Genomic DNA, 26513 nt, shown 5'->3' with positions numbered 1-26513 from the left:
TGGTTGACTCCAAGTTTACAGAAAACGGAATGTGGAAGGCCAAGCAGGACTGTGTTGGAATAGTTGTGAGGTAACAAAGGACAGATGAGAACTTTAGCAGCAAATGTGGCCCAGGCAAGGCAACAGCAACAATGTGGTAAAAAAAAAGTTAAAAATCGCACTATACCAGATTATAATCCACCAGGTTTATTTGGAAGCACTAGCTTTCGAGGTGCTGTGAAAGTTGATGCTTCCAAATAAACCTGTTGGACTATAACTTGGTGTTGCGTGATTTTTAACTTTGTCCACCCCAGTCTAAGACCAGCCCCATCAAATTGTAAAAGAAATAGGCAGTCATAGTGATGGTGCTTCTGTGGGGTCACAAGCTAATTCTGGGGTCAAATATGACACCAAGACTGCAACAGGCTGATTCAGGCTCTTACAGCTCCCCAGGGTGAGGGTTGAAGTTGTTCCAAGAAAAAGAACTGACTTTGATATTCCCAATAGTGAGTTTTGTAATTGAAGAGGTAAGGCAACACTATTCTCAATATTTAACTGGAAGGGATATAAAAAGCAGGGAAATGGGACAAATTGGGAAACTCTTTCACAGATTCATAGACTCCCTAAAGTGGAGAAAGAGGCCACTCAATTCATCCATTCTGCACCGACCCTCCGAATAGCATCCCAACCAGATCTTTAAAGCCATGGCTAACCTACCTAGTCTGCATATCCCTGAACATTATCAGCAATTTTTAGGATGGCCAATCATTCTAACCTGCAAACTTTTAGAGTGTGGGAGGAAACTAGTGCACCCAGAGGGGACCATGCAGACACAGGGAGAATGAGCAAACTCCACACAGAGAGCTGGCTGAGGGTGGAATTGAACCCGGGTCCCTGGTGCTGTGAGGCAACAGTACTAATTACTGAGTCACCATGTCGCTTACAAAAAACCAGTACAGACACAATGGGTCTAATGGCCTTCACTATTAGAGAATCATATAGATGTACAGCACGGAAACAGACCCTTTGGTCCAACCCGTCCATGCCAACCAGATATCAGAACCCAATCTCGTCCCATCTGCCAACACCCTGCTCATATCTCTTCAAACCCTTCCTATTCATATACCCACCTAAATGTCTTTTAAATATTGCAATTATACCAGCTTCCACCATTTCCTCTGGCAACTCATTCCATACACGCACCACCCTCTGCCTGAAAAGGTTGTCCCTTAGGTCTCTTTTATATCTTTCCCCTCTCACTTTAAACATATGCCCTCTAATTCTAGGCTCCCCTACCCCAGGAAAAAGACTTTGTCTATTTATCCTATCCGTGTCCCTCATAATTTTGTGAACCTCTACAAGGTCACCCCTCAGCCTCCGACGCTCCAGGGAAAACAGACCAAGCCTATTCAACCTCTCCCTATAGCTTAAATCCTCCAACACTGGCAACCTCCTTGTAAATCTTTTCTGAACCCTTTCAAGTTTCACATCTTTTCGATAGGAAGGAGACCAGAATTGCACACAATATTCCAATAGTGGTCTAACCAATGCCCTGTACAGCCACAACATGACCTCCCAACTCCCGTACTCAATGCTCTGACCAGTAAATGAAAGCATACCAAACGCCGCCTTCACTATCCTATCTGCCTGCGACTCCACTTTCAAGGAGCTATGAACCTGCACTCCAAGGTCCCTTTGTTCAGCAACACTCCCTATGACCTTACCATTAAGTGTTTGAGTCCTGCTAAGATTTGCTTTCCCAAAATGCATTTATCTGAATTAAACTCCATCTACCACTTCTCAGCCCATTGGTCCACCTGATCAAGATCCTGTTGTAATTTGAGGTAACTTCCTTCGCAGTCCACTACACCTCCAATTTTGGTGTCATCTGCAAACTTACTAACTGTACCTCTTATGCTCACATCCAAATCAATTATATAAATGATGAAAAGTAGAGGACCCAGCACCGATCCTTGTGGCACTCCACTGGTCACAGGCCTCCAATCTGAAAAACAACCCTCCACCACCACCCTCTGTCTTTTACCTTTGAGCTAGTTCTGTATCCAAATGGCTAGTTCTCCCTGTATTCCAGGAGATCTAACCTTGCTAACCAGTCTCCCTTGTGGAACCTTGTCGAACGCCTTATTGAAGTCCATGCAGATCACATCAATCGCTCTGCCCTCATCAACCCTCTTCGTTACTTCTTCGAAAACCTCAATCAAGTTTGTGAGACATGATTTCTTGATTACTTGATTCTGTACTTGTAGGCCGTTGCTGCTGTCTTTTGATTGTGACTGCTGAAACACATCTTAATCAAGAGCCCAGATTTTCTAATTGAAAGATAGTCATTGCAACAAAGTAGCCTAGGAGATGTGCTGGGGATCTCTTAGAAGTTCTGATGCACTAATTGCCAAAGGATTTCCCAGCAAATTCAAACTTCTGAAACCCTCTGTAAAAGTCTCCAACTCTGAGTTAGAGTCACAGAATTCCAAGGGTTTTGACTTACTTAACTGCATAGAAGGATTATCCTCCAACTTGACGTAATTGCCCAAACTGACATGTTCCTTCCCATAATCTCGACTACACTCTTCAAACCAATGTAGGCCGTCATCCAGTTACCTGCCACCAACATCTTCACCCACTCTATCTTCTATCCATAACTGTCTCATGAAACGTTGAGATGTTTAAACACAACAATTAGTGATATAAAAAGGGAATGTTGGACCGTGCAACTACTACTTTCAGAAGATTTGGGCTAAGATGGTTTCAACCTTGGCTCAGTGATAACACTTATCTTTAGTAGAAGGCTGCAGATTCAAGATCAATAATCTTGAGCAATGCTTCTATACAGTACACAGAACATAGAACACTGCAGCGCAGTACAGGCTCTTCAGCCCTTGATGTTGTGCTGACATGTGGAACCAACTTACACTATTCCAGTTTCATCCATATGTTTATCCAATGACCAGTACTGAGGCTGTGCTTCAATTTTGTACATGTCATCTTTTGAATTCGATGTTAAACATGAGGCTTTCCTCTGCCTCCCAAGTGGATGTTAAAAGTTCCTCTTGGCACTTTTCAAATAAAGCAGGGAAATCGCATTGCGGCATAGTCAATAGTTATTCCTCAATCGACATTGGAGAGTATTATTTGGTCCTTTACCTTATTGGTGTTTTCAGCATCTTGAGATCATGAAGCTGTATTACAAATGTAAGCATTTTTCTTTCCCTTTCCCTACTGTGTGTTTTATACATGATCTGAAACATTCTCCGGAATGCTTCAACACATTGGACCATGGTCCTAGATCAATGGTTCACAGAGTGAACTCAATCATTAATGCTGTGAGTTGAAAGAAATACCAGCAAAGAATTTTCCAAAAGGAGAGTGAAAAAAACTGTAGCACAATTACTTTACTTCAATAAGGCTGAGGTAACCCTGTTTCAGGCAGCATTGACTTATTTTTTCCTTGGGAGCATGAAAGAGGGAACATATTTTATTTTTCAGCTCAGCCATTAATCCACCACAACCAGACCCTAAATGCAAAGAAAACCACAAAAAAAAACAAAGGACTAAATATGCTGGAAATCTGAAACAAAACAGAAATTGCTGGAGGAACTCAGCAGGTTCGGCAGCATCGGTACAGAAATAGCAGAATTAACATTGTTGAAGGGTTACTGGACACAAAACATTAACTCTGTTTTCTTTCCACAGATGCTGCCAGGCCTGTTGCATTTCTCCTGCAATTTTGTTTTTGTTTTACATCTGAAACACATACTGCCATACATGGAGCTGAAAACCCACTTACAATTACAGCTGACGGGAAGTATGCTGGTCATAGCTAACAGCAAAATTGCAGCAAATTTGTAAATGATTTCCTGCATAGAGAGCTTTTGTCTTGTCCAAACACAGATCTAGATCTTATCTGGTATTCAGTTTGGAAGATTAAAACTGATAATACAATGAATTATTACTGTAGGCTTGTATTTGGAATACTTAATGCCAATTAATGTTAATTACATTTTAATACACCTACTTTTCACAGATAACCTTTTCCTTTTCCCTCCAAAATCTTTGACCGCTTCAGACTTTATTGGTTTCCAACCCTTCTGCTCGACAAAACTGTAAAGCTTTCTTCTAGATCTGCAAGTAAATATATTTCATTTCATTATTTCAGCAGAGTAATATTTGTATTTGCTAACATTCAGAAGGAACTATCAAAAACAGAAACGCACCTGTAAATCAAAAATCTTTGAAGTAGCAATTGTCAGTATTATTGCCTCAGAGAATTGTTATCACAGAGGAAGTGGCCGTTCGGCAGATTGAGTGCACACCAAATCTCTGAGTGAGTATCAGTACGTAGTGCCATTTACCAGACCTTTCATGTAACCGTACACATTTTTCTATATAAATAATCATAATTTGAATATCTCAGTTGAATTTACCTCGACTCCACTTCCAGGCCGTGCATTCCAGACTCAAACCACTTGCTGTATGAAAATGTTCATTCTTATATTGCATTTGCTTCTTTTACAAATCATGTTGCATCTGTGCCCTTTCATCCTTGTTATTTTTACAAGAACGAACCATTACTCCCAATCATTTCTGGGCCAATTATAGAGGCACAGAGTCATACAGCACGGAAAGAGATGTATTCAATTCAACTAGTCCATTCCTAACATTATCCCAAACTAAACTAGTCCAATCTGACAGCTCCCAGTCCATATCCCTCCAAAGCTTTCCTACTGATGCACTTATCCAAATGCCTTTCAAACGTTGTAACTAGACCCACATTCACCACTTTCTCAGGACATTCATTCCACATGTGCACCACCCTCATGTAAGAACTTTGCCCCTCATGTCTTTTTTTTAAAATCTCTGTCCATCCATCTTAAAAAAATCTCCTCCTAGACTTGAAATTCCCAATCCTAGGGGAATGACAACAACCATTACCTCCATCTACGCCCCTCATTATTTTATAAACTTCTATAAGATCACCTCTCAACCTCCTATGCTTCAGAAAAAAAAGTCCCAGCCTATCCAGCCTTCCTTCATAACTCAAACCTTTCAATTCTTGACAATGAGATGGGCTAATGATCATATAAATATTGAGGCGTGTATATAATCCCTACAGTGTAGAAACAGGCTGTTCAGTGCATCGAGTCCATACTGATCTTTCGAAGAACATCCCACCCAGACCCAGCCTTGTATTCCTGCATTTCCTATGGCTAGCTCACCTAACCTGCATTTCCCTAGACACTATGGGGAAACTTAGCATGGCCAATCTACCCAAACTGCACATCCCTGGACTGTGGGAGGAAACGGGAGCACCCGGACGAAACCCACGGAGACAACCCACGGAGACACAGTAAGAATATGCAAACTCCACACAGTCATCTAAAATTGGAATCGAAGCTACGTCCCTGGCACCGTGAGACAGCAGTGCTGCCCAACTCATTTTTGTCACCTCCTGCAGCAGGATTTGAACGCATGCCTCTTTGGAGTGTTCTGGGTTACTAGCCCAGACATTATTACTGCACTGCCACTACCTCTCTTCTTAGCCCTCTCTTCTCTCGATCAAAACTATCTTCGTAATAAAAGTTTCTCAGTTGTGCAACCTTTCTCAGAAACTCTTCAATGTCTTCACATCCTTCCCAAAGTATTGCACCCAGAACAATACACTGTGCTCCAGTTATGATCTAATTAGTGTCTTACAGAGGTTCAGCATAATTGACCTACACTGTATGTCACAATTACTAAAACCTAGAGTACTGTTTGCTTGATTAACTCCACTGTATGTCCAACCTACCACTTTTAATAACTTATGCACAAAAACACATGAACCTCTGCATTCATCTGCAAGAGGATGAAAAGGAGTGTGAGTGAAGTATCTGGTGCAGATAAGCATGATTCATCATTTGTAATCACAAAATAACTGGGATTTCAGCACTAAATGCCAACTGCAAATAAAACTATACTAGTTTGAGTAACATTTCAATTTTTCCCAGTTCTATAATTTTGGAAAATATTAAATGCTAATACTCCATTTTATATTTCAACTTCATAAAACTTGTTCTAAAATCAAGAAGCTCTGAATATACCAAGACAGTAATTTTAAAGCTCTCATTTTCGTTATTTTATGAGCTTTTTAGAAGTATATATTTTAATATCATATATACTTGTGTAAAGGTGAATTTCTTAGACTATTTTTTAAGATGAAATTTATGGGGTCAACTATTACACGAATACAACTTTTGAAGAGCTGAATCCCTGGGGTCGGGGAGTCCAGAACAAGAGGACATAGGTTTAGGATGAGAGGGGAAAGATATAAATGAGACCGAAGGGGCAACTCTTTCATGCAGAGGTTGGTACGTGTATGCAATGAGCTGCCAGAGGAAGTGGTGGAGGCTGGTACAATTGCAACATTTAAAAGGCATTTGAATGGGTATAAGAATAGGAATGGTTTGGAGGGATATGGACCGGTGTTGGCAGGTGGGACTAGATTGGGTTGGGATATCTGGTCGGCGTGGATGGATTGGACCAAAGGGTCTGTTTTCATGCTGGGCATCACTATGACTCCATTAGCAGAAGCCCAATTGATGTCTGAACGAATGAAGAAAAAAAAAACAGAACAACTTAGAGTAATTACCAGATAAAGACAGTAGAAACGAAAATGCATGACAACTTGTGGCAGTCCTTGTGCCAATTTCTGTTTACTTGGGTGCCAAATTGGTGTGAATTGTACATCAAAACACATAATAGCATGAAAAAAATTCATTTCATCAGTGTAATATTTATGTGTAGAATAATACTTTGACTCACAAATGTTGATCTGTTATCTGTGAAGAACCAGGGTCAACCTTTACACGAGATATATGGAAAATTCCAGATTTATTTGGCCAAAAATAGGGGGCTGACTTTTACTTGAGTATTCAAAGTTTGGGAGAAGATTTGTAGCTCGGGTGTTCGTTGTTGTGGTTCTGTTTGCCGAACTGGGAATTTGTGTTGCAAACGTTCCATCCCCTGTCTAGGTGACATCCTCAGTGCTTGTGAGCCTCCTGTAAAGCGCTTCTGTGATGTTTCCTCCGGCATTTATAGTGGCTTGTCTCTGCCGCTTCCGGTTGTCAGTTCTTGCTGTCCGCTGCAGTGGCCAGTATATTGGGTCCAGGTCGATGTGTTTGTTGATAGAATCTGTGGATGAGAACAGCCAGGGAATTCCTAGAGGCATGGCACTCATCCACAGATTCTATCAACAAACACATCAACCTGGACCCGCTATACAAGCCACTGCAGCGGACAGCAAGAACTGACAACCGGAAGCGGCAGAGACAAGCCACTATAAATGCCGGAGGAAACATCACAGAAGCGCTTCACAGGAGGCTCCCGAGCACTGAGGATGTCACCTAGACAGGGGACAAAACGTTTGCAACAAAAACTCCCAGCTTGGCGAACAGAACCACAACAATTTACTTGAGTATATACGGTATTTAATTTAGTTTCCAAATTCATAAATTATAGCAGGAAAAGTCAACTGGAAATCAGAAACATAGAAGCATAACAAACCTGTGTGTAGTTAGCTCTGCATTTTTTGCTTCATCATCTGTTTCTCTTCTTGGTAAATCTTCCCTGTTGGGAATGAATGGATGGATTATCCAACATGTACCAAGTAGGATATAAATACAAGGATGAATTATCCAACATGTACCAAGTAGGATATAAATACAAGGATGGATTATCCAACATGTACCAAGTAGGATATAAATACAAGGAGCTCAAAAGATATTTCAAATGAAAGCAACATTTTTCAGCTGCAGGACTAAATTCTTGATCAATCAACTGAAAGATTACATGTAAATTTGCAAGTGGAGGAACATTCAGTATAGAAGGAAGAGACAACAGACCTAGAATACAGGTTAATAAGTTTAAAAATAAATGCATTCTTCAAGAAATGCACTAAAGAACAGAGGACTCTTCAAAATCCTATTAATTCTTACTGTAGGATAGCCATTGGAAGAAAAGAATTACAAGTTAATCTATTTCATTCTCTTGATCCAGTATACTTCACAGGCGCAACTATCAGTTTGTAAAGCAATGATTTCTGAATTCAACACACAGTGCCTCTTTTCCCAATCCTGTGATAGTTTTGGGGAAAGCTCCCAATATATCAGGTGTCTGGTCATTCTTTGCTCCAACTGGCACAGGCCCCAGTGTCATCAGGCTTTGGAACTCAACTCTATACTTTTGTCAGGTGCCAGGAATAACAGAGGTTTGAGTAACAATGGCAAGATGAGGTCAAGGAATTCAAGGTGAGGAGTACTTTAAATTAGAGGCACTTGAAGAAACAGTTGATGGGAAAAGAGTATAGACAGGACAAGATCCATCCAGCAGAATTCATAGTCTTTAGAGTTGACACACTGTGACTGATGGGGAATAGAAGCAACGAAAAGAATAAATCAATTAAACCTGTAAATGATATGCTTTTTTTAAGCAGGTGAAGGTAAGTGGTAGAGCTAGAAGTAAACAATCCTTTCAATGGAAAAGATTATGGTCTTTGTCGGTTGGAGTCAATCAGTACTGTAAATAGCTTAAAAACAAAACAATGGAGTCTTAGCAAATAGCTTGTTTCAGCACCTAAAGAATATACAAACTGCTGCATTTTGAAAGTGAGGCAAATTAACACTGGTCAAAGGTTTTAAATATAAGTCTTGGTTCAAATTAGCTGAAAATCTAGCAAAGAACTCTGACAGAAATTGGACATGGAGAAACAAATTATTTTTATTATGCTACATTTGCCCATTACTTACACTATAATGGTCATGTAACAGAGATGCTTGACTACCTGATTCAGACAGCAGGAAGTACCATGCAGAAAGTGAACAGCAAGTTCTCCTTTTTGTATATACCATCCCGAAAGCAACAGATAGTCACAAATCAAGCTAGTGCACTTTTGTGTGAAAGAATATCATCACACACTCCAAGTCACATGTATTATGATAACTATTTTGTTTTTATCAAGAACCCCGTGTCCAACATACCAAACATTTCCTTCCCACAGTTCTCAGATTTTCAGAAGAACTTTGCAATATGACTAAAACAGTCTGGCGCAAACCTGCTAACCTGCCCTGAAATATCTTGCCTTTCAACCACTTTTGGATCTCTGACTTTAGAGAGACAAGACAAAACAAAATCAGCACACATCTGAATAACCATCAAAGCAATCACGTTACAATTCTCATGAAGACCATGGACACATTTATAAAATTTGAAGATAAAAATACTTGAATGAGGCTCCATCAAGAATATAATTCCTATTACCGAATTCTTTGTACTAAACATAGCATTATTGAATGTTTGCATTATCCAGGGAAATAAATCTAACATCTCTAGATTTAAATAAATTGAAATTTTAATTATAGGTATGCCTTTGGAAGACTTTTCACCAACCTGTGGCTCCAGTGGTATCCTATATCCCAACTAAGTTTTGATTGTCCTGCCTTTCCCCCATCCCAATGTTTTGTAGGCAATCTCAAACTGCAGTCCATATTTAATAGCATTTCTACCTTTTCAACTTCAATGTAACCTCTACCTGGTCCAGTGCCTGTTCCCTGTTCTTTATGAGTCTTTGCTTTCATTTAGGTAGCACTAAATCCTGGTCAATTTTACTACTTTACCCCTCCTGTTCATTGTAATACCCGTGCTGTCTTTTTGTGCATTTATTTCTACCCTTATTCAAATCCTTCCTCCCTTGACATTTGCTTGTATGTCAGGCAAACTTCAAGGCAGAAAAGCAGATAGCTCTGAGTAGAATGCATAAACCTGATTCTGTGTTCCAATGTTGTTTTAAGTTGCAGTCATCACTCATACCCCAAACACTCAATAACCTTTAACTCTCAGCACTTCTTTTCATCATCGTGCTTGTGATTAACATGCCAATCCAAATGATGTGCACAAGAGCGATACCATTCATGGACATTGCAAAATACAGATCAAATATTGAAGACATGGCAGAGGTAGCGATTGAGAATAAAATGATGCAAAAACATGAAGAAAATGATCATGAGAAAGAATTAGTGTCAGCAACTTCACTACAGGAGATCAGTTTAATAAACGTTTACCTTGTATATACTTTTGATTTGTCTCACACTTAGTGCTATTACTTTAAACAAAATTACAACATGGACCCAGTTTATGTTTCAAATAAGCAGTTGTGATCACATCTTCAAAGTCTGTCCCCAATTCTTTTATTCCCTTTTTTCCCAAATATCTACCAACCTCACTCTTGAAAGTTGACTTGGCCTCCCTTTCAATTGCTAACTCTGCAGCTTGTTAGTCAATTATACCATCCTCAACATAAAAATGTTCCTTCTCCTCGCTGCCCTTACATTTAATTACACTTTCATTCTAGACTCCTCAGCCATGTTAGTTGGCTCACGAAACAGCAATAAAAACCAATGAGATAGAGATATACAAATAAAGTTATCGCAGGTTCGGACATCTTTTGTTTCGTTGGTTCCCATGGCATTCATCCAGGCTGCTACATTCAACACCCACCTTCCACTTGCTCAATAACACTACTGATCATAAAACCTCTGGCTCACCATGGCGTATACATGAACACACACATAAAAAAAATTACTTTACAACCTTCTGAGAAGTCGCAAAATAAAAGCAGTCTGAAAATTTGTGCCAGGGTCTGGAAATAATCAACCAGGAACATAAATTCTCAGATGGCTATATAATGTAAAATAATTAGGAAAACATACTTAAATGCTGGAATCAGTTGATGTGGGATTGGAAGAAGGGTGAAGGGGTTGTACGCTGGAAGATAGCGATTAGTATGTCGAGACCATTAACAGATTTAAGAGGGAGATTGAGAGTTTATAATTTGGGGTAATAGTAAAAAACTCAGGTCACTGAAAACAGAAGCTACAAACAAATCAGAATTATTGCAGGTATCATACAAACAGTGGAGTTTTTGATGAGTTTTGCTTTTCAGGTTTATGGAGGTCAGGCCCGATAGAGCTTGAGTAAGAGAATCTGAAGCTTACAGAAGTGTACCTGTATTCCATTGACAGATGGGTTTAGGCAAGTGGAGGCGAGCATAATTAGAAGAGGATTATTGTAGTTTGAGTGCTGTTGAAACCAAGAAGTTGGAAGTACAGCTTTGTATTGAATAGGATGCTAAAGTTGAAGACATTCATTTTGCATTTATAGTGCAGTGAAACTCCCATCCAAGACAGTATTGGCAAATATATTAGAGCTACTAACAAATAGTCTGGTTGGTCTGATGTTGATGACATTAGTATTCCTAATGACATTAGTATTCCTAATGCTGAGCTGAAGGAAAACTTTAAGTCTAAATTCAATGTTTGATAGCACTTAAATATTGAAGGAATGAAGTGAATGATGACAATGGTTTGCTGACTCTTTGTCTGTGGATAAGCTGCTAAAGGTTAGTATCCAGGGTTACAATGAGAGGGAATAGAGTGAATTCTTCCACAAATTCAAAGTGATTGTAAGGAGCTGGAAAATCACTGTTAAGGTGATGTGGCTTTGATTAAACAGATAAAAACAGAACCAAACAAAGGCAGTTTCAGTGAGTTGGATAATAGAAGATTCTGTGGTCAGTTTTGACAGACTGTAGAGGGATATGGTATCATAATCAAAGAGAGCAATATAGCAGTAGTTCACTGCTCACAGCAAGGATATATCTGAGTGAGGAAGGAGAACTCCAGGGAAATGGAGAAGTAACCATGGACAATGAGGGAAATCAAGGATAGCACCAAACTCATAAAAAGAACATACAATTAGACAAATATTAGTGGTAAGCCAGGGGATTGAGAAAGTTTTGGGAAAAAATATCAAAGAAAAAATGAAAGAAGATAACCTTTGAGGGTAAACTTGCAAGTAACAAACAGACAGCTTGGGTTTCTTTAGAAATACAACAAAGGGAAAAGCTAAACTGAACACTGGCCTCTGAAAGAATGAAGCTGGGGAAATTATAGTGGGAATTGAGAAATTTCTGAGGAATTGAATACATACTTTGCATCAGTCTTCACAGTAGAAGACACTAATAGCATTCAAAAATTATTAAGTGATCAAGGGGAAAAATGAGGAGATAAAATAAATACAATAACCATCGCTAAAAATGCTGGGGAAATTAATAGGGCTAAGTTCAATAAATCTCTGGACTCAATGAGATGTACCTGAGAAGACTGAAGCAAATGGATACAGAGGTGGTGGATACATTCGTAGCAATCTTCCAAAAATCTTTAGATTCTGAAAAAACCCCAGAGAACTGGGCAATTGTTAATATAGCACCTTTATTCAAAAAGGGAAGGTAACCAAAAAAGGTAGCTATAGGTCAGTTGGCTTAAAGTTTGTCACTGGGAAAATGTTAGAGTCAATTATAAAGGATTAACAGCAGAGTGTTTAGAAATATAAGATGTGATCAAGCAAAGTCAGCATGGCTTCATGGAGGGAAAATGATACCTGATAAATTTACTAGTATGCTTTGTGGAGGTAACAAGCATGGCAGACAAAAGAGAAGCCGATGTAATATATTTGAATTTTCAGAAGGTACCTGAGAAGGGACCACGGTTACTTAATAAGAACCCATGGTGTTGTGTTTGTATATCAACAGGGATAGAAGACTCTTCTGATATGGTGGCAGTATACCCACCTCTGGACTAGGAGCCTTGGACTCAAGTCCTACTCAATCCATAGGTGTTTAATAACATTTCCAAACAGGTTGATTTTAAAATATCTATTAACATGGATAGAGGATTGGCTAAGTAATAGGAGACACAGAGGAAGGTAACGGTAACTAGTGAAGTACCACAGGAATCATTGCTGGGCTACCATTAGTTACAATACGTATCAATGACTTAGATGAGGAAAGTGAAGGTACTATAACTAAGTTTGTGGATGGCAAAAAAGGTGGGAAGTCAAGTACTACAAAGAGTATGTAGAGGACTAGAGATAGATTAAGAAAGTGGTCAAGAACTTGTTAAATGGAGTATAATGTGGGGAAATTGCAAGGTTATGCACTTTGGCAGGAAGAGCACCTGAATATTATTTAAATAGGGAAAGACTTCTAAAAGCTACTGAGGAGTCTTCGTGCATTAATCACAAAAAAGCTAACATCCAAGTTCAGTGAGTAGTAGAGAAGGCGAGTGCGAAGTTGTCCTTTATTTCAAAAAGAATGGAGTAGAAAATTAGGGAGACTTTGTTAAATTATATAAGACACTAGTCAAACCACAACTACAATACTTGAACCATTTTGGGCTCCTTATGTAAGAAAAGATACACTGGCATTGGAAGCAGTCCAGAAAAGATTCACTCGGCTGACATCAGGTATTGAGGGATTGTCTTAGGAAACAACCTTATTGAAACATGCAAGATTATTAAGGTAGGTGACTGGTTAGATGTTGAAAGGTTGCTTCCCCTTGTGGGAGAGTCTTAGACCAGAGGGCAGAAACTCACAATAAGACTTCACACATTTAAAACAGAGGAATTTTGTCTGAGAGTAGCAATTCTGTGGAATTATTTATCATAGAGTGCAGTCAAGGTTGGGTTTGTTTAGCATATTCCAGACTGAGGTAGACAGATTTTTAAGGGATTGAAGAGTTATAGGGAAAAGGTAGATATGTGGATTTGAGGATTAACAGATCAACCATGATCTCGGTGAATGGTGAAGTGTGCTGATTGTGTTAGATTGCTTTAAGCTTTGCTAAATGTCCTGTTATTTGTACCTTTATAAGGGATTCTGACATTTTCCCAACAATGGATGTGAGGCTAACTACTTTCCAGTATCTGTGTTCATCCCTACTTGAACAGGAGTGTCATATTATTGGTTCACCAATTCACTGGAACCCTTCTGGAATCCAGTGAATTCTGAAACATTTTGATCAATGTCTCCACTGTTTCTGGAGCCACTTCCTTTAAACTCTTGGATGCAGACCGTTAGGTCCTGGCAACCTGTCTACCTTTAGTTCCATTCATTTTCAAATACTTTGTCCCTCGTCATAGGGATTGTTACATCTTTCAGTCCATTAGCACATTGCTTATCTGTTATTTTTGAGATGTTTATAGCATCCTCCACTTTGAAAAGTGATGTAAAATATTGGTTTAAATTACATGATGGGACAGTGGTTAGCACTGCTGCCTCACAGCGCCAGAGACCCGGGTTCAATTCCCGGCTCGGGCAACTGTCTGTGTGGAGTTTGCACATTCTCCCAGTGTCTGCGTGGGTTTCCTCCGGGTGCTCCGGTTTCTTCCCACAGTCCAAAGATGAGCAGGTTAGGTGAATTAGCCATGCTAAATTGCCCATAGTGTTAGGTGAATGGGTAGATGTAGTGGAATAGGTCTGGGAGGGTTGCTCTTCAGAGGGTCGGTGTGGACTTGTTGGGCCGAAAGGCCTGGTTCCACATTGTAAGTAATCTAAAGAAAACCTGTTAATTTCCTGTTCTCAATTATTAATTCCCCAGTTGCATCCTGCAAGGGTCCTGCATTTATTTTAGCTATTCTCTTTTTATGTATCAGTAGAAGCTCTTGATTCTTGTTTCTTTATATTTCTTACCAATTTACTTTCATATGCAATTTAACTATCAGGTGGTAGTCATCTTTACTGATTCCTCAAATAATTCTCAGCCATCTGGCCTACCACTAGCTGTTGCTGCTTTGTTGCTTTCGGTTTTAACTGAATATTCTCAGTTTATCGCAGCTGGTTTGCACAGAATCCTTCTTTTTGACCAGAAGGAACTTTTGATGCATGTTGTGAAATATCTGCTTAAATGATTGCCATGGCTCTCCCATGGACTTTTCCCCTAAAGCTATTTTGTCAGCCAACTTTAAACAATTCTTTCCTCATACCACTGCCTTCACATATATATTGAGGAGATTGGGCCGAGACCAAAGTTGCTTTAGCTCAAACTAAATTTGAAATTCTACCAAGTTGTGATCACTGCTCTTTACAGAATTCTTAGCTATGAGACACTTTATTAATTTAATCTCATCATACATTACTGGGTCATGTTCCTGAGTAGTTTCTACAATGTACTAGTCTGAGAAATGACCTGATGCAAACTACAAACTCATCTTTCATGTTGCCTTTGCCCATCCACTTTGTCTTTTGAATATGCAGATTAAAATTGCATTGCCCTGATACTGCCATTCGTTTCAATTCATTCTCTGTCTACAGGGAGGTAACTCTTCAAGAGTTGATAGATAACACCCACCTATGACTTCTTTCCCTTGCTATACCTTGGTCCCACCCAGTCTCTTTCCACCATTTTCACACTTACATCACTACCGCACTGATATTTTCCTTTATTAACAAAGCCATCCCAACTGTTCTCTCACTTCTTTTTGATTTTTTTAAACTTACCTTCAGTCGAACTGTTAGCATAGTTCAAATGAAGCCCATCCCAATTGAACAGCTGTTTCCCCAGTACCTCAGTTAAAATCCTTTCCTCCTGCACTGTTTACCTCTCAACTATCATTTACCCTGTCAGTTGCAGGTGGCTCAGGTATTAATCTGAAGATTGTTTACTTTTCCAGTTCTGCTTTTCAATTTAGTCCAAAGCTGCTTGTAATCCTCTGTCAAATTTCTTTTCTAGTCCTATAACATTGGGTACCTGCTTGGACCACAACAAGTGAATCCTTTTCCTCTCACTCCAAATTTCTCTGCAGACCTGAAGGTATGTCCTGAATCTTGGCACCCTATGGGCAGCACAGCCTTCAGGACTTCCTTTGCTGCAGACAACAAATTACACTCTCCATAATTCTCCTTTCTTCCCCTCCACTTGAATGATGCTCTGGACCACGGCTCTGTGGTCTGTTCACTTATCTTCCATGCAGTCTGTGCCCTTACCCACTGGACAAGAGCACCAGCTGAGACTTCTACAAACTAAATTCTGGATTCCCATGTCTACTGCACTCATTCCTATGTTATTCTTCCTGATCATGAACCAAATTTGAGGCAATTAATCTCAGGGATTTGACTGAAATAATATCCAGTTATTTCTTAATAAAAGCAAATTACTGTGGATGCTGGAATCTGAAACCAAAAGAGAAAATGCTGGAAAATCTCAGCAGGTCTGGCGGCATCTATAAGGAGAGAAAAGAGCTGACGTTTTGAGTCTAACTGACCCTTAGGCACGTTACAGCCTGCCGGTCTCAACACTGAATTCAACAACTTCAGATGATTATCTCATCTCGACCCCTCTGTTTTCATTCTGCTCTGTAATTTTATTTAATTTATTTTTAGTTTTTTTTTCACTGTTCTGTATCTCTTATTTCTTGATTGTCTCTCTTTCTCTCGCTCCCCACTCTCTCATCACCTTTTTCCTCTCCTCTTCCCCCTTAGCTACCCTACTCCCCTGTTTTCTATTTTGCCTCTGCTTCACCCATCCCTCCCATTCCCCACATATTTTGTCACATATCATTGGCTTCAGCCTTGGTCATTCACAGCTCCTAATCTCCCTATAATCTCTCCATGCACTGTCATTATTGCTACCTTTGCTTCTGGAGCCACGACTCATCTTCTCTCAGCCTAGTATAAATACCTCCCTATTTCTCCCTTTTTTTTAGCTTTGAGCTTTTACAAAGGGTCAGTTAGACTCGAAACATCAGCTCTTTTCTCTCCTTATAGTTGCTGCCAGACCTGCTGAGATTTTCCAGCATTTTCTTTTTTGGTTCCAGTTATTTCTTCCCTTTCCTGACATATTGCAGTGTCCACAGCTCAGACTTTAGCTCATCGGCTGTCAGCCAATGCTCCTCAAGCAACCAATACTTGTGGCAGATGTGGTCATTACCCGCCCTCCCTTCATCTCTACCTTATTCAATTAATTACACTGGATGTTGAATTTTTAGAAGTAAATTTCTTAACTATACTCGTCAGTTGCAATAATGTTTCCTGACTTGAACCACTTAGTCAATCAAGAGAGGCCCAGGTGTAATACTCACCAATTACCTTTCTGTTTTTTTTTGTGAAATCACACTTCAGCTCTAACAGGTAGGAGCAGGTTGAGAGGGCTCTGTTTATATCCCCTACCACAGCTATCTTTCCCATGCAAGTCTGCTATTTTATTTACAAAGCTACTAACTTCATGCCTTTTCACACTAGTTGAGAAGCTGCTGACACCTTGCTTTCTCCTCGATTAAGCTGCTATCTCCGCTCTCTCTCGTGCTTTTTATGAAGCTCCTGCTCTCTCTCAGACAGTTTTGAGTAGCACAGGCTCTTCCTTTGTGTCTTTTAGGTGTTGGTGACCGTCTCCAAGTCCTCCTTCCTTCAACTTATTTAAATACTGGTGGTTGTCTCCTCTCGTCTGCTACAAACAGGTAGAGAAGTTATGAAGAGATGGTGTACTAGTCACTCAACTGGATTCACTGACTGTTCTCAATGCAGAAATTGCTTAATTTGATATCTATAGTAAACTTTTCATGATCGTTTGGCTTTTCCTTTATTCTTTCATTGATATAGGCATTGCCAGCATGACCAACATTTGTTGGCCACTTCTGATTGTGCTTAGAAGATGTGGTAACTTTGAATGACTGGTGGTCATTTGGTGCGGATACATACAAGAATGCTGTTGGAATGACTTTCGGGATTTTGATCCAACACAATGGACGAATATCATGGAATGAGCTGCCAGAGGAAGTGGTGGAGGTTGGTACAATTGCAACATTTAAGAGGCATTTGGATGGGTATATGAATAGGAAGGGTTTGGAGGGAGATGGGCCAGGTGCTGGCAGGTGGGTCTAGATTGGGTTGGGATATCTGGTCGGCATGGACGGGTTGGACCAAAGGGTCTGTTTTCATGCTGTACATCTCTATGACTCTATTAGCGACTTGGAAGGGAACTTGCAGGTGGTGTTCTCTTGCATCTACTGTGCTTGTCCTTCTAGGTGTAAACTTTGCAGGATAAAAAAGTGTAGTCAAAGGAGACTTGGCAATATTGTTGCAATAGACTTTGTAGCTGGTGCACACAATTGTGAGCTGATTGTGAAGGAAGTATGTGTTTTAAGTTGGTGATTTGAGGACTGATCAACCAGACTGCTTCTTCCTGGGTGATATCAAGCTTCTTGAGCAATATAGTCATTGCACTCATCCAGATAAGTGGTTTCAATTTTAGTTGCATCAACAGCTTTGCACCATACCTTGTGACAATTTGAGATGACACAATGATTCCTGCTTTACAACCTTAATAGAAAATGCTTGAAAAAAAGGTGAAAGGATTCTAAGAATTTAAAACACTTTATTTTCAAAATAGTTCAAAGTGGTTTTCAAGACAAGTGGTTATGGACTTCTGGTTTTGTGCCATTTTGCTCGGAGGTTTTTGATCATTTATCCTCTCAGCTTTAACTCAGTTATTCCAAAGTTTAATCATTTTCCTATCTGTGTTTCATCTATATCACTGACTACCTCCACTTACTGGTCAATCTTCTTTCTTTTATATAATCTAGTTTGTCAACCACACCATGTGCAAAGTAAACGTGGTCTTTTTAACTACGCCAAGACAGCTTCTTCATGCACCTCAAGTCCACAATGCTATTTTTCATCATTAATGGTTCCACTTACTGACAATTGCATTTTACATCCCATCCTGTATTTTCAGATAGTGACACAAAAATGAAAAACAAAAAATTCAAAACAAATTTCCTACTTATCTCCTATTGTCCAATGTTAATGGGCAGCTTGCTCTTCACAGTACAAGTGCTTCTGCAGTAGCTAACACACTTACCATTTTCCATCCGTGCGTTCACAAATACTCTCATCGCCAGAACTGGCTGCGACTGCATCTCTTTTTCTAGACTGCACCACTGTGGTTGCTGCCTGAAAATAAAATGTGACTAGCTACATTATTAGTCACTCCAGTAGGTTAAATGTGCTTCCTAGTCTGGTACATCGAAAAATATTTAGAACCTTTTCCTCATTTTCTTAAAATAAAATTTTTGTTTTATAAAAAGAATTTCAACTATTGCTTAATATTTAACTTGAAAGTCTATTTATAGCCACATCTTTGCTTGCTTTAAGAAAATCAGAAAATGTGACAAGGCTGGCTTGTTTTTGTTGGATGTTAGTAGTCATTACGAGATAGTTGAATACTGGCGAGGACAAAATAGGCTGAGGTTCAACTTGAAATGGGAGCAATTCAAAATAAAAGGTGACAATGAATCATAAATTGATGAAAGTGAAGAAGCAGAATGTATGTGTAGATCATAGAATGTAAGAGCAGAAGTCGGAAATTCAGCCCATTGAGTCCATTCAGTCACTCAACGAGACCATGGCTGATCCGATAATCCTTAATTCCACTTTTCTGCCTTATCCTACAAACCTTAATTCCCTTACTAATTAAAAATCTATCAGCCTTGAATATACTAAAATATCCAACCTCAACAGACCTCTGTGGTAAAGAATTCCACAAGTTCACTAACCTCAGAGAAAAAATTCCTCCTTCTTTTTCCTGTCTCAAACGGGAGACATCTGAGATTCTGCCCTCTGGCCCTAAACTCTCCAATAAGCAGAAATAACTTCTTTGCATCTAACCTGTCAAGCCCCCTAAGAAAATTATTGCCATAAGGTATCCTCTTATTCTTCTAAACTCCAATAAATACAAACCCAGCACATTCAATTGATCGTCACCAGAAAATTCCTCAATGCCCGGGATCAACCAACTGGATGTGCTATGAGCAGCCTCGAACACCAGTATAACTTTCCATAGAGAAGGGACCAGGACTATTTACAGAATTCCAGCTGTAGTGCCTTGAACAGTTTTAGCAAAACTGTTTGTATTTTTATAAAAATTCTCTATTTTTTATACTCCACTCCCTTTAAAATAAAGGCCAACATTCCATTTGCCATTCCCAACTACCCAACAAACTCGCATACTAGCTTTTTGTGATTCATGCACTAGAACCCTAAATACCTCAGAGTTGCAGCTTACTACAGCCTTTCCTCATTTAAATAACATTCAGCTCTTTTATTCTTCCTGTCAAAGTGCATAACCTCACATATTTCATACGTTATATTTCATTTGCTAAGTTTTTGCCTACTCACTTACTTAATCAACTATTTTACTCTTAGGTAAACTTAGGGAACAGCTCACCGAGCATCACAGCTGGGCTCACAGACCAGACCTCCCAGTTACCACCCATTTCAATTCCCCCAACCACTCGCTTTCCGACATGACTATCCTTGGTCTTCTCTATTGCCAAAACAATCCATAGCACCTATTGGAGCAACAACATCTTATCTTCTGCCTGGACACTCTACAGCCTGGAGGACTCAACACTGAGTTCTCCAATTTCAAATAACCTCCCTCCCCATCCCCTGAGTCCTTTCCCAGCCCCTCCTCCTCACTGTCACAAACCTGATTCATTCCTCCCATTGACCAACTAGGTTGTACCCTCTACCTGTCTTCAGTTATCCTTACTTCTTCATCCTGCCCCCGCCACCCCCTTTATCTGCACCTCCCCCTACACTGACCCCCAGTCCTGTAGAAGGGTTATACCTTCAGGGTCCACCTTAAGGGTCAACTTCTGGACCTCCTGATGCTGCTTGGCTTGCTGTGTTCTTCCAGCCTCTTGCCTGTCTACTTACTCTTAACTTGGTCATAGGTGAAGATCCCCAAGAAGACTGTGGTAACAGTTCAGGGATGCCCTCTAAACATTCCTGAAAAAGGCCCCACATGGAAGACCCTAGCTTGTGACCAAGCAAAATGAAGAGGCTGGCTGAACACATCAAAGACTTTGTCATGAACCCAAACAGGCAAAGCTGAAGGGAGCACAAAAATCTCAGAAAAACTCATCTACCCAATAGTTAAAGCACCACCCGTGGCAAACAGTGCACATCATACTCTTAACTTTTAGCCATCTCAAAACCCATCGAATCAGAGAGAAAGCAAGTCACCCTCTATTCTGAGGGACTGTCAGAGTCTTCAATTATTTCAAAGGAATTATCCCAGTGTTGAGAGGCAACAAGAAAAAAAAAAATCAAGTTGATGGAAGTAACACTTACTTGGACGAGAAACTGTGACTTTTCCTTATTTAGTAGTTTGTTTGCAAGTGATGCAGCTACATCCATTAATCGTTCACTACTGAAGTTGTTGAGGAATTTATGGTTTAGATCTTTCTTACCGATAACTAAAGATAGTTTCCTTTTTAAAGGCTGGAAAACAAAATAAGAAAGATGATAAGTAAAACACAAAAGTTATACAAAATATAGTCTAACAATTTAGTCTCAGAGATCAATAAACTAAACTGCCAAATTGTGACAATAATAGAAAATCCACTGCTAGAAACAGGAGATTCATTGCAACATATTTAAATACAGGAGAATTGAAACACAAATACCTGGTCAGAATCCAGGTTATCTTGAAATTCTCGCTCCAGAACTTCAAAAGCTCTCTCAAAATCTCCCATTTCCATACAGACTGCCACACTCTACAAAGCAAAAGTAAGAAGAAAGCTTTTTAGGTGATTCAAATAAAAGCAAAAAGATTTTCGGATGTCACTGATCCTGGGTAGCAATTGCTGATTGTATATAGTTCCCCCATCCCACCCAGGGGATTAACCAGTATGCTAGAAAACTTGAAAGCCAAAGAACAATGGATGATGGAAATCAGAAACAAAACCAGAATTTACTGGAAAAGCTCAGCAAGTCTGGCAGCATCTGTGGACAGAAAGCAGAGTTAAGGTTTTGGGTCCAGTGACCATCTTCAGAACTAATTGTAGCTAGGAAGAGTTGATATAAATGTTAAATATAGTGTGGGGAAGGGAGTAAACGATATGTGGAGATGGAACTCAGACAGCGAGAGAGTAACAGTTGAGTAGACAAAGGAATGGGTATAAGTCACCATGGGAGAATAGATAGCTGCTAATTAGTGGTAGCCCATATGACAGCAAAGCCTGGTGGGTGAGAGTCATGCCCTAAAATTATTGAACTCTATATCGAGTCCAGAAGGCTGCAGGGTTTCCAAGCAGAAAATGAGATGTTGTTCTTCTAGCTTATGCTGAACTTCGCTGGAACACTGCAGCAGCCTGAGAAATAGATGTCGCTGAGGGAACATTGTCATGTGTTGAAGTGGCAGGCACCTAGCTGCTCAGGGTCATTTTTGGGGACAGAAGGTAAGTGTGTACTGCACAGCAGTCATCCAGTCTGTGCTTTGTCTCCCCAATATCCTCATACTCATCTTCACACCCTGCTTCCTGCAATGACTATTCCATTTTCCTAATGCCTCCGTTTCTGTTGCGTCTGTTCCAATGATGCCAGCTTTGACAAGTGGGCCTCCGAAATGTCCACCTTGTTCCCCTCATCAGAGGATTCCCCACCTCCATAGTTGTGAATCCTCAGTCATGTCTGACCCAACCCCACACTTTGGCCCTCACCCTCTCTGTTTCTTTATATAACAGTGATAGGGAACTCCCTCATCCTTAGATACCATCCTATCAGCACACACATCCAAAAGATCATTAGCCATTTCCACAATCTCCTGTAGGATGCCATTACCAGATGCATATTTCCCTCTCCTCCCTGGTCAGCCTCCCTCAGTGTCCGTTCCCTCCAGGACACCCGGGTCCACTCCACCTCCACTTCTAACGTCTCCCAACAGCTCACGCACTTTCTCTTTTAATTGCAAAAAAATGTAAGCTGAAAATGTGTTGCTGGAAAAGCACAGCAGGTCAGGCAGCATCCAAGGATCAGGAAATTCGACGTTTCGGGCATAAGCCCTTCATCAGGAATGAGGCTTCAGCCGGGGCAGTCAGGTTTGTGGATTTTGGGCAGGAGGTAGAAACGGGCGGTGCGGGGTTGTGGGACTATGAGGTTGGAGGCGGTGGATGGGAGATCCCCTGAGGTGATGAGGTTATGGATGGTCTGGGAGATGATGGTTTGGTGGTGGGAGATGGGGTCGTGGTCAAGGGGGCAGTAGGAGGAGGTGTCCGCAAGCTGGCGTTTGGCCTCAGCGGTATAAAGGTCAGTGTGACAAACTACTACCGCGCCTCCCTTGTCTGCCGGTTTGATGGTGAGGTTGGGGTTGGAGCGGAGGGAGTGGAGGGCTGCACGTTCCGAGGGTGAGAGGTTGGAGTGGGTAGGAGGTAAAATGTAACACCAACCTGTTTATTTCCTTTCTTGTCTCGATCCAAGTCATCAGTGACACCAGTAAAAAGTGAGGTCTGCAGATGCTGGAGATCAGAGCTGAAAATGTGTTGCTGGTTAAAGCACAGCAGGTCAGGCAGCATCCAAGGAACAGGAAATTCAACGTTTCGGGCCAGAGCCCTTCATTCCTGATGAAGGGCTCTGGCCCGAAACGTTGAATTTCCTGTTCCTTGGATGCTGCCTGACCTGCTGTGCTTTAACCAGCAACACATTTTCAGCATCAGTGACACCATCCAGATGAAACAGTAATTTACCTGGTGCTTCACTCAATCTAGTCTACTGTATTCACTGCTCACAATGTGGTCTTAAGTGAACCATTCATTTTCTCACAAACTACAATATTACAGAGGGGAGTTGATTCCCAAATCTCACTTGGTCATAACTGCATGCATGAGAATTATTTCAAGTGAAGATTCCCGTACTTAAGTAGTTAGATCTACTTTGAGTTTCAGTTTACAATTAAAATAAATTCACAATGACAAGCGCTATGTAAACAGCTTTACAATGTATATATATATTGACTGAAATAGTTCTCTTTAAAAATGCTAACAATCCTATTTATAGCATGTTTGTCCAACCTTTTCTGATATGGAGGTGCCGGTGTTGGACTGGGATGGACAAAGTTAAAAATCACAAAACACTAGGTTACAGTCCTGTTGGACTATAACCTGGCATTGTGTGATTTTCAATTTTTTCTGGTGATGGCCAAATTTCGTCTTTTTTTTCATTTAATGAACTAATGAGCACATTTTAGAAAGATAACTCTTATGGCAATATTAAACATGAATTTTAAAATAAAAGTTGAGGTTTAAAGAAACCATACATTCCTTGAACAAAAATGTGAAAGCAATAAATTCATAAATAAAGAAGTGAATAATTAATAAAGATGACCATTAAAGTGTCAATTAGCCGAGCTAACAGTTAAACCATCCTTTTTTTCTTTCACTTAAGAAGCAGACTTCGAGAAACACAGACTAGGCCCAAGACTGGAGATGTTTGAAAGGAGTTGGATTTAACTAATCCTGACCTCGTGTTCACCTCTGCGGTACGCACTTAAGCTGGTGGAATTTGTACAAGAAATAGGAAGGGAAATAAGTTGTCTTTCAGTTTTGAAATTTGTCCTCTCCTGTCTTTGTATGGATAGAGTTTCAGGAAGGGAGCAGGAGAACTAAATAAAAATAAATTAACTAATAAGAACTAAGATCAGGAATAGGAAATTCAGCCCCTTAAGCCTGGTTTGCCATTTAACACAAACATGGCTGATCGTATCACAGGCTCAAGATCACTTTACCTGCTCTCCACAACACTTCAATCTATTACTAATCAAAAATCTATCTCCTCCTTAAATTTCCTCAATATCCCAGCATCTACTGCACTCTTGGGTACTGAATTCACGACCGGTTCAGACAAGTAATTTTCCCTCACCTGGTTTAAATCTGCAACTGCTTATCCAAAAAGTGATTTTGGTGTGTTCAGCTTTCTCTTACATGCCTGCAAACACACTTACTCACTCTCACAATTTATACCCAAGCAGAGCCCTTGTTTTAACCACACACACACACAGCCTCACTCACACAACCCTCACACAATGTCACTCTCTCAGTCGATAAAACACTCAAACAACAGACTCAGACAGGCTACTCTGCTCTTCCTGACTGCAGTCCTTTTGGTGTCTGACACCTGTCTGTGAGGACAAGCACCTTGTCTTCTTTTTCCAATGTCTTTTCAATGTCTGTCCTTTAACCTCCTTGCATCACACCCTCCCAACTTACAGTGCACTTCTGTTAAAAGTTGAAAGAACCGCAGATGCTGTAATCAGAAACAAAAACAAAGATTGCTGGAAATGCTCAACCTTTCCTCATAGGGTCACTGGACCTAAAATGTTGACTTTGATTTTTCTCCATAGATGCTGCCAGACCTGCTGAGCTTTTCCAGCAATGTCTGCTTTTGTTTCTGTGTTTCTGTTCTCTGCAAAATGAAATTCATTATCTTCCCCTGCTTGCTGCCCATGCAACCACAGTCTATTTTATCCCTAAGAGTTTCCCATTTGGCTCTATTTGCATTGAATACTTTTGGGAAACAGTCTGTTCTTCAGTGTATCTTGTATAAGGACTGGTGGCTGCAAATACACTTCCATGGGCCACATTCTGACCTGCAGGGTACCTACTGGACAAGACAGGTTTATGCTTTAGATTGCATTAGCATAGTTTGTTAAATCAGAAAATCTAAATGGTTTTCTCACCACACCATGCATAATAGTCACCACTTGAACCACAAAACTAACCTGAACTTGAAGCAACTGCTTTAGATCCGAATACAGTGCATCTTTCTTTAAGTGCTTGTTGTCTGCCATTTCAGTCAAAACCATTAATGCAGATTCCAATGGAGTTATTGAATCATCTTGGTCAAATTGGACACCTGAAGTGCAAAATTTAAAAAAGATTTGATTTAATTTGATTTAATACCTAAGCAGAATCAAAAACAGTAAAGGCAGATCATAGCAAACGAGAGCATACAGATCATAGGGTTCTTAGATTGAGTGAGGCATACAGGATTAAGGCTGTACAGGAAGTGCACAAAGTTATGAAAAGTTAAAATGTGAACTGCATTACCTTTAGTTATCAAACAGAATTCATGTTTTAAGTTATTGACACAGAATTTTCTAACAATATAACAATGTAACATAGGCAGCATTAAACTGTTAATCACTCAGCAACTTGTGGTGAGGAGATTGAAAGCTGCATCACTGTGACATCATTAGCTTTGCAAAAATGGCAGTTTTGGCTGAACAGGCATTTGCAATTTTCTTATTTCTGGTTAGGAACTTGAACTGACTCTGCAATGTTTATTTCTACAGCACAGTGCAGTAACTTGACAACACTTCTTCAATAGCATCTTCCAAACCTATCACCTTAACAACCAGGTAGCAACCTAGCTATTCCAGTCCATGTGCAGTTGAAGACTTGGTCAGGAGCAGTATATGTGTAGCAGAGGAGGCTTTCTGATGAGGAGTCACTTTGCAAGTTTGCAATAAGCTCCATATTCAAACTGGGGAGTCGACAATTGAGACAAGCTTGGAAGGTGACCTAGACAATTGAAGGAGCCCTTGAAATCTCATACTTGGGAAAATAACAGCAAAATGATCAGAAATAATGCTGTGGAACATTTTGGTTTGTGCAAGAGAAGAAGATCCTGTAAAGTACAAGGTTCTTCCAACTCCCCCTTCCTCTCCCCCAATGACATGTCCATCCTGGGCAACACAAGGCCACATGCAAGCTTGAAGAAGAACACTTTATCTTCCCAGGATGCTTACAACCATATGGCCTTAACATAGAATTCACCAGCTTCCAAACCTCCCGGCCGTCCCACCTCATCC

The 26513-nt window shown here is 40.2% G+C and overlaps 1 protein-coding gene across 1 annotated transcript in view; it reads right to left on the bottom strand.

Moving 5' to 3' along the window:
- The window catches only part of terf1 (telomeric repeat binding factor (NIMA-interacting) 1), a 59436-nt gene that overhangs the window by 7402 nt on the left and 25521 nt on the right, over window positions 1–26513 (bottom strand). The window contains exons 3-8 of the mRNA XM_060822772.1: window positions 25422–25555; window positions 21334–21423; window positions 20999–21148; window positions 18723–18814; window positions 7540–7602; window positions 4013–4119 (exon numbers count right to left, since the gene is read on the bottom strand). Coding sequence (XP_060678755.1) covers window positions 4013–4119; window positions 7540–7602; window positions 18723–18814; window positions 20999–21148; window positions 21334–21423; window positions 25422–25555 — 636 coding nt within the window. The remainder of the gene's footprint in view (window positions 1–4012; window positions 4120–7539; window positions 7603–18722; window positions 18815–20998; window positions 21149–21333; window positions 21424–25421; window positions 25556–26513) is intronic.

The sequence above is a fragment of the Hemiscyllium ocellatum genome, chromosome 4, assembly GCF_020745735.1.
Source record: "Hemiscyllium ocellatum isolate sHemOce1 chromosome 4, sHemOce1.pat.X.cur, whole genome shotgun sequence".
NCBI lineage: Eukaryota > Metazoa > Chordata > Chondrichthyes > Orectolobiformes > Hemiscylliidae > Hemiscyllium > Hemiscyllium ocellatum.
Note: the sequence above shows the minus strand (reverse complement) of the source record. Positions and strands in the feature narration are given on the sequence as shown.